This window comes from Cetorhinus maximus, chromosome 11 (assembly GCF_964194155.1).
Source record: "Cetorhinus maximus chromosome 11, sCetMax3.hap1.1, whole genome shotgun sequence".
Classification (NCBI taxonomy): Eukaryota; Metazoa; Chordata; class Chondrichthyes; order Lamniformes; family Cetorhinidae; genus Cetorhinus; species Cetorhinus maximus.
In genome coordinates this window covers 127,544,126-127,553,624 of record NC_135889.1, presented here as the reverse complement: position 1 = coordinate 127,553,624, position 9,499 = coordinate 127,544,126, and the positions used below count along the sequence as shown (strand labels likewise).

General features: G+C 50.7%; 1 protein-coding gene across 1 annotated transcript in view; it reads right to left on the bottom strand.

The window, feature by feature from the left end:
- The window catches only part of LOC144686232 (acidic phospholipase A2 PA-3-like), a 26,568-nt gene extending 17,449 nt beyond the window's left edge, over positions 1-9,119 (bottom strand). Inside the window, exons 1-2 of the mRNA XM_078551323.1 lie at positions 9,022-9,119; positions 2,539-2,645 (exon numbers count right to left, since the gene is read on the bottom strand). Coding sequence (XP_078407449.1) covers positions 2,539-2,645; positions 9,022-9,119 — 205 coding nt within the window. The remainder of the gene's footprint in view (positions 1-2,538; positions 2,646-9,021) is intronic.
- Positions 9,120-9,499: the final 380 nt, after the last annotated feature.

Below are 9,499 nucleotides of genomic sequence, written 5' to 3'. Positions count from 1 at the left end.
AAGTACCTTTCAAATCCTGCCAACCTTAACCTCTGCTAATTCTGCTTGATTCAGTGTTTGTATATTTCTGCAGCTTACAGAACAGATGCTTTGTGTCAGCAGCTGAGCTCCACCCAAGCCTCACTAACCCTCCCCTGCGCCCACTCAAGGGGCAGTACAAGGGACAGATGCAGAGTTGTGGTAGGCGGGTATCACTGTGCTGTTTCCGACTCATAGAATCCCCAAAATGGGAAGAAAAGGAACTGTAACACGGACAGCATCTTTCACAACCCCCATTCCCAAAGCACTTCAGAGGTAATGACATATTTTTGAAGTGTAGCCATTCGTAGTCGAATGGAGAAAAGGTTCGAGTGACCAGGTGGCTGATTCCTGCTCCGAATCCCTGTGTTGTGTTCACTGCTGTAATGGAGGAAATGCAGCTGACAATTCCCCCACAGCAGGTTCCCACAAACAGCTCAGGCCATCTACTGTAGGCATTGTTTTCAAAGTAATATTGACTGATGGAAACCAGACTGGGGGAAGTCAAATGGAGCAGAGTGAGGAAGGGGTTGGGGGCGGGGGTTAGGGGTTGGGGGAATAGTCCAAATCCCGCCGATTGTAATTATAAATGGTGAGGATGGGAATATCCAGTAGCAGGGAGCTACACTGCTCTCACTAAGCAGGATCATGTCAATCCGAAGGAATTGTCAATAAACACTCACCTTATCAACACCCACATCCTGAGAATCAATTCAAACATCGGCTCAGGATGGGAGAGCCCCTTCCCCGAAGGACATTGGTCAATCAGTCACGTTTTTAGGACAATTGTTTATCTCTGGATCAATCAAACCAGATTTAATGAAATCAGTTTCCCTGATTTCAGTTACCTGGGGCTTGAACTCCCCACCTCTGCTTTACTGATCACTGCAATCTGCCTCTGAGACAACAAGGGGAACTTTAAACTGCAACACCCACCCCAATCCTATGAGAGAGGGGGATGGGATCAGGGGTGGGTCTCGGGGAGATTGTTCCTCTATCACTCAGGTATATTACAGACCAATTGGGAGCATGTTAACAGGAAGAGTCCATTCAGCCCATTGAATCTGACCCATGATTCAACCAGACCACCCATGGCTGATCTATGTCTAGACCCCGCTTACCCACCTCTGCTCCGTTCCCTCAAAACCCCCCCACCTCTTCCTCCCTCAGGTACCATACCGTAAGAGGGCGTTGGTGACTGTGATGACACTTGGCAAAGTACTGCAGTGGTTTGCCATTGCCTTCTGCTGTATGGCTGACCAGGAGAGTCTCCCGCTCTTACCCGCCTGCCATATTGGAAGGATTTAAAGGCTGATAACAAGCCTGTTTGACCACGTTATGAACACACTTTCCCTAAAGTGGGACTTGAACCTGGAGCTGCTGGCCCAGAGACACTACCCTCTGAGCCACCAGAGCTCCTCCAAACCCTTACCCAACAAAGATCTATCAATCTCAGTCTTGTAAAGTTCAAATGACTTCAGTGTCCAAGGCTTTATGGGGAGAAAGTTCTGGATTTCCACTCCCCTTCCTGACATCACCCCTGAGTTCCCCGGTTCAGATTTTAAGATTATGTTCCCAATTAGATTCCTCACCCCCCTCCCTTGGTGATTCATATATATCAAGGATCAAACGCACTGTATGACTCCACCTCACAGTGACTTCAGTTCAAACAAATAGCCTATCAAATGCTCTGAAATCTTACTGACAGATTCAATCAATGATTTTCTAAAGAGAGACGTGTTGTCGAAGCTTTTCACCTTGCACTCATCAGGACAGATGCTAGAATACCAAATTTCAGAGTGAAGAATAATTTCTACTGCTTCATCCCTGTGAAATTTTTCACTCTTGCTTCTGTCCTGGTGAGTGCAAGATGAAAAGTTTTGATAGCATGTTTCTCTTTTTTCAGAAATACTCTAGCTCTGTGCTACCCAGCAACTAAATAATCTTACATCCTTTCCAAAACTGCCATTGTTTCTTCCTGTTTCATGCCTGGTCCCTTCAAAACCTCTATCTTTATGAGGGACTGGAATCAGTAAGTTAGTTCCATAATTGCAATTACACCATCACTCTGACTTTGAATCATCACAGACCAGGCTTCCTAGGAACAGGAGGAGGCCATTCAGCCCCTCAAACCTGTTCCATCATTCAAGGACTTCCTAGCTGATTTGTATCTCAACTTCATTGAACCACCTTTGCTCCATATCCCTTGAAAGCCAATAGGGATCTATCCAATAGGGATCTATCCAATAGGGATCTATCCAATAGGGATCTATCAATCTCAGTCAGAAGTCCCAGTTGAGCCCCCAGAGACCATGCAGCCCCCACCTCATCTTCAGAGTGAGGGAGCTGCCTTGGCATTGAGAGTTTGAGGGAGATTGAGGTGGGGGGGAGAGGGGGGGTGAAGACAGATATTACCAAAAACCCCCCTGTTCTAATAAGAAGAGCCCCCCATAAATGTATGGCATGGAAAAACTATAAATGGTGAAGCGAGCTTCCCGAAAGAAGAGCTGTTGACATTACCGTGTAGGATGGTGAGGGTCATTCTGAACATTATCTTCAAGGCAGTGCAGCGATGGACTGTCTTTATCAGACTGACTTTCTGGGCTGTTATTTTAACTTCTTTGAGCCTGTTGGGTTGATGCACATTGCGGCAGTGGCTGCTGGGAGTTGGAGTCTCGGTGCCCCAGTGGCTCAATTTACTGGCAGCAAACTCCACAAAAGGTGCCTACAGCTCCCTGGGTGCCCTGAGCTACAATAGGTTCACATTCCTCTGGGAACCATGACAACCATCCCTTGTTATCAGACTAACCTCATGAGACAGGTTGCGAGGAATGTGCAGTGGCCTCTAATCCTTGTTAGATTACTCAAACAGCTGGTGTGGCCAACAAGACACATCTTGCAGGTTGATGATGTCTCTCACTCTGTGCAGTCAACCCTTAGCTAACAATTTGTTCCCATGGCATCTACCAGTTCAGGCACCATACACTGGAATCTAGTGACCTCAGGGCAGGGACTGGTAATCCAGAGACCTGCGCTAACGCTCAAATCCCACCTTGGCAGCTGGTGGAATTTAAATTCAATGAATAAACCTGGAATATGAAGCTAGCCTCAGTAATGGTGACCATGAAATGATCAGTGATTGTTGTAAAAACCCATCTGGTTCACTAATGAATCTGCCATCCTTACCTGGTCTGGCCTACATGTGATTTCAGGCCCACAGCAACATGGTTGACTCTTAACTGATCTCTGAAATAACTGAGCAAGACACTCTGTACAAAGGCAATTAGGGATGGGCAATAAATGCTGACCTTGCCAGCGACACCCACATCCCATGACAGAATGAAGTAAACAAAATGCACCCTCTACATAGCCTAAACAAACACTCCCAGGGCAGGTAAAGCACAGGATTATATATAGAGTAAAGCTCCCTCTACACTGTCCCCATCAAACACTCCCAGGACTGGTACAGCACGGGGTTAGATACAGAGTAAAACTCCCTCTACACTGTCCCCATCAAACACTCCCAGGACAGGTACAGCACAGGGTTAGATACAGAGTAAAGCTCCCTCTACACTGTCCCCATCAAACACTCCCAGGACAGGTACAGCACGGGGTTAGATACAGAGTAAAGCTCCCTCTACACTGTCCCCATCAAACACTCCCAGGACTGGTACAGCACGGGGTTAGATACAGAGTAAAACTCCCTCTACACTGTCCCCATCAAACACTCCCAGGACAGGTACAGCACAGGGTTAGATACAGAGTAAAGCTCCCTGTACACTGTCCCCATCAAACACTCCCAGGACAGGTACAGCACGGGGTTAGATACAGAGTAAAGCTCCCTCTACACTGTCTCCATCAGACACTCCCAGGACAGGTACAGCACGGGGTTAGATACAGAGTAAAGCTCCCTCTACACGATCCCCATCAAACACTCCAAGGACAGGTACAGCACGGGTTAGATACAGACTAAAGGTCCCTTCACACTAAACCCATCAAACACTCCCAGGACAGGTAATGCACAGGGTTAGATACAGAGTAAAGCTCCCTCTACACTGTCCCCATCAAACACTCCCAGGACAGGTACAGCACGGGGTTAGATACAGAGTAAAGCTCCCTCTACACTGTCCCCATCAAACACTCCCAGGACAGGTGCAGCACGGGGTTAGATACAGAGTAAAGCTCCCTCTAAACTGTCCCCATTAAACACTCGTAGTCTACTTGGACTTCAGCAAGGCTTTTGATTAGGTCCCGCAAGGGAGACTGATAACGAAGGTAAGCACCCATGGGATCCAAGGCAATTTGGCAAATTGGATCCAGAATTGGCTGTGTGACAGGAAGCAGAGGGTGATGGTCGAGGGGTGTTTTTGTGACTGGATGCCTGTGTCCAGTGGGGTTCCATAGGGATCAGTGTTGGGTCCCTTGCTGTTTGTGGTATATATAAACGATTTAGAGTTGAATGTAGGAGAGTCGATCAATAAGTTCGCGGATGACATGAAAATTTGTGGGGTGGTAAATAGCGAGGAGGATAGCCTGAGATTACAGGAGGATATAGACAGGCTGGTCAGATGGGCTGAACAGTGGCAAATGGAATTTAATCCGGATAAGTGTGAGGTGATGCACTTGGGCAGGACAAACAAGGCATGGGAATACACGATGAATGGTAGGACCCTGGGAAGTATCAAGGATCAGAGGGACCTTGGTGTGGATGTCCACGGGTCCCTTAAGGTAGTGGGACAGGTAAATAATGTGGGTAAGAAGGCATATGGGATACTTACCTTTATTAGCCGAGGCATAGAATATAAGAGCAGGGAGGTTATGCTGGAACTGTATAGAATGCTGGTTAGGCCACAGCTAGAGTATTGTGTGCAGTTCTGGAATCCGCATTATAGGAAGGATGTGATTGCACTAGAGAGAGTGCAGAGGAGATTTACCAGGATGCTGCCTGGGCTGGAGAGTTTTAGTTATGAGGAGAGATTGGATAGACTGGGGTTATTTTCCCTGCAGCAGAGGAGATTGAGGGGGGACATGATTGAGGTGTATAAAATTATGAGGGGCATTGATAGGTAGACAGGAAGGAACTTTTCCTCTTGGTGGAGGGATCAATAACCAGGGGACATAGATTTAAGGTAAGGGGCAGGAGGTTTAGAGGGGATGTGAGGAAGAATTTTTTCATCCAGAGGGTGGTGGGAATCTGGAACTCACTGCCTGAAAGGGTGGTAGAGGCAGAAAATGTCATAACATTTAAGAAGTATTTGGATGTGCACTTGTGATGCCAGGGCATACAAGGCTATGGGCCTAGTGCTGGAAAATGGGATCAGGATAGTTAGGTACCTGTTTGACAGGTGCAGACTTGATGGGCTGAAGGGCCTTATTCTGTGCTGTAGACCTCTATGACTATGACCCCAGGTGAAGGGCCCAGTCCCACAGGGCAGGACCCCAGGGGGAGGGCCCAGTCCCACAGGGCAGGACACCAGGGGAAGGGCCCAGTCCCACAGGGCAGGACCCCAGGGGGAGGGCCCAGTCCCACAGGGCTGGATACCAGGGGAAGGGCCCAGTCCCACAGGGCAGGACCCCAGGGGGAGGGCCCAGTCCCACAGGGCAGGATACCAGGGGAAGGGCCCAGTCCCACAGGGCAGGACACCAGGGGAAGGGCCCAGTCCCACAGGGCAGGACACCAGGTGAAGGGCCCAGTCCCACAGGGCAGGACACCAGGGGGAGGGCCCAGTCCCACAGGGCAGGACACCAGGGGAAGGGCCCAGTCCCACAGGGCAGGACCCCAGGGGGAGGGCCCAGTCCCACAGGGCTGGATACCAGGGGAAGGGCCCAGTCCCACAGGGCAGGACCCCAGGGGGAGGGCCCAGTCCCACAGGGCAGGATACCAGGGGAAGGGCCCAGTCCCACAGGGCAGGACACCAGGGGAAGGGCCCAGTCCCACAGGGCAGGACACCAGGTGAAGGGCCCAGTCCCACAGGGCAGGACACCAGGGGAAGGGCCCAGTCCCACAGGGCAGGACACCAGGGGAAGGGCCCAGTCTCACAGGGCAGGACCCCAGGGGGAGACAGAGGAGATGAGGTGAATCAGGATATTGTAGTTGAGGTTTTTTGGATATCTCTGTCCTGTTGTTTGGATGGTTACTGTATTGTGTACTGATCATGGTTCAGCACCTGATCACGAGTAGGAGACTCCCGCAGGACAACAATAAACCCAGTTACCCTCGTACAGTTTGGCAGGGACTGGCATTCTTCACTTGTACAAATATTCCGTTTGTAAACAGTGTTGCATCTCTCTGGGAGTTGTCAACCGCTCTCTCGCTCATTCTGTCTCTCCCACTCTCATTCTGTGCCAACTCTCTTCAATCTGTGTCCCTCTGGTTACCGACCCTCCTGGAAACAGTTTCTCCATATTCACTCTATCTAAACCCCTATCCCAGCTTCTCCAGTCTCTCCACATTAACTGAGGCCCCTCATCCCTGCTCCCATCCTGGTCAATCTCCTCCGCACCCTCTCCAAGGCCTTGACATCCTTCCTAAAGTGTGGAGCCCAGAATGGGACACAATCCCAGCGTCCAGTAAAACAGCAATAATGACACATTGTGATCTGGGGGAGAATTTTCCCCGGAATGATGGTTCCAGTGAGAAGCGCTGATACACCCACAGAGAATTTCTGAATCCTATTAACAGTGTCGGCCATCACCAGACACCTGGCTCTGAATCTGAGAATGCTTCAGTAGAGGGTCGCTAGACAGTGATCAGGAACCCTGGTTGATTTCCCTCTCTCTCTAACCCAGGGATCACTGGACAGAGCGAGGGTGTGACAGAGTGAGGAGATAAAGAGTGAGGTGTGATTATATGAGTCATGGCAGAATGAGTTTTGAGAGAGTGAGGCGTGGCGGAGTGAAGTGTGACGGAGTGAGGTGTGATGGAGTGAGGTGTGATGGAGTGAGGTGTGACAGAGTGAGGTGTGACGGATTGAGGTGAGATGGAGTGAGGGGTGATGGAGTGAGGTGTGATGGAGTGAGGGGTGATGGAGTGAGGTGTGACGGAGTGAGGTGAGATGGAGTGAGGTGAGATGGAGTGAGGGGTGATGGAGTGAGGTGTGATGGAGTGAGGGGTGATGGAGTGAGGTGTGATGGAGTGAGGTGAGATGGAGTGAGGGATGATGGAGTGAGGTGTGATGGAGTGAGGGGTGATGGAGTGAGGGGTGATGAAGTGAGGTGAGATGGAGTGAGGGGTGATGGAGTGAGGTGTGATGGAGTGAGGGGTGATGGAGTGAGGTGTGATGGAGTGAGGGGTGACGGAGTGAGGTGTGACGGAGTGAGGTGAGATGGAGTGAGGGGTGATGGAGTGAGGTGTGATGGAGTGAGGGGTGATGGAGTGAGGGGTGATGGAGTGAGGGGTGATGGAGTGAGGTGAGATGGAGTGAGGTGTGAAGGAGTGAGGGGTGATGGAGTGAGGTGAGATGGATTGAGGTGAGATGGAGTGAGGTGTGATGGAGTGAGGTGAGATGGAGTGAGGCGAGACTGAGTGAGGGGTGACGGAGTGAGGGGTGACAGAGTGAGGTGTGATGGAGTGAGATGTGATGGAGTGAGGTGAGACGGAGTGAGGTGAGACCGAGTGAGGGGTGACGGAGTGAGGGGTGACGGAGTGAGGTGAGATGGAGTGAGGTGAGATGGAGTGAGGTGTGACGGAGTGAGGTGAGACGGAGTGAGGTGAGACCGAGTGAGGGGTGACGGAGTGAGGGGTGACGGAGTGAGGTGTGACGGAGTGAGGTGAGATGGAGTGAGGTGAGACCGAGTGAGGGGTGACGGAGTGAGGGGTGACGGAGTGAGGTGAGATGGAGTGAGGTGAGATGGAGTGAGGTGTGACGGAGTGAGGTGAGATGGAGTGAGGTGAGACCGAATGAGGGGTGACGGAGTGAGGGGTGACGGAGTGAGGTGAGTTGGAGTGAGGTGTGACGGAGTGAGGCGTGACGGAGTGAGGCGAGGTCGAGTGAGGTGTGACGGAGTGAGGTGAGACCGAGTGAGGTGTGACGGAGTGAGGCGTGACGGAGTGAGGCGAGGTCGAGTGAGGTGTGATGAAGTGAGCGGTGACGGAGTGAGGGGAGATGGAGTGAGGTGTGAGAGAGTGAGGCGAGGTCGAGTGAGGTGTGACGGAGTGAGGTGTGACGGAGTGAGGGGTGACAGAGTGAGGGGTGACGGAGTGAGGCGAGGTCGAGTGAGGTGTGACGAAGTGAGGGGTGACGGAGTGAGGGGAGATGGAGTGAGGTGTGAGAGAGTGAGGCGAGGTCGAGTGAGGGGTGACGGAGTGAGGGGTGACGGAGTGAGGGGTGATGGAGTGAGGTGTGACTATTCTGCCAGGAGGGTGGTATTCTCCAATTAGCCCAGTCCTTGTAGCTGCAGCTTTTCTCCAGTAATTATTTTCCGATTCTCTTTTGAGGTGAATGTTATTGAATCTGTTTCCACCTCTTATCTGATGTTTTTTGAACTTGAGAAACACTTGAACCTGATAGTGTGAGAGAATCTCTTTCTCTATCGTAATTAGAGTTTATTTTTCATTGATGTGAGCTGTGTCTTAGAGCAGATAACTTCTAAATATCACTTGCTGGTCACCTACCCTGCTGACAGTGAGAGAAACGCCTTTCCCAGCTGATTATCACTTGTGCACATTACTATTTAGAACAGACTGTCATTATTTCCTGATTATTACTTGTGTTCTGCTGATGGTTGGTAATTCGAATGTTTAGATTTTCTTAGAGAGAGAGAGACACGGAGAGATGTACTGTAAGGGACCTACATTTGTCTTCACTGATCTTTCTCTTTTTACACATTCAAAGGCCTGAATTTCGCACCCATTGGGCGTATGTGATTGGTGGGCTCGGGAGCGGACCCGAAACGCGCTTCCACCTTCGATTGGCCAATCAAGGGGCAGCCAGTGTGAAACACGCCTGGAGAAAGGCTCAGTGCAGCCAGTGGAGGATGGGAGAGGGCGTGTGCCAGCGTCACCACAGGGACTGCTGTGCCTTTCCAGTGTGAGCTCCCCAAGAGCAGACAGATTCCTCAGGGAGCTGCACATCCCCAAAAACACTGCACAATATGTCCATGCCGCACAATCAAGCACCTGAAAGCCTAGCTCATGAAGATGCTGTCCCCAGATATCACCTTCTTACTTTAAACCCTAATGGAGATTTCGTCCAGCCCTTGGATGAGATTTCAGCAAAAGTGTGAAGCCAGCCTGGCCGATTGGCCCGTCCGCCAACTGTAAGGTTGAACGGGCCACAAAATATCGCTGACCATTGGGTTAGTTAATGGGCTTAATCGCCCACTTATTACCTGGTGAGCACTCTTCTGATTTTTGCACACGCCCACTGAACGAAATATCGCATCACTGCACATTGAATTTGGGAAGATCGCCCAAATTCACGCCCGTTCAGGCAGGACACACGCCCGCCTGCAGGATGTAAAACTCTGGCCCAAGAACATT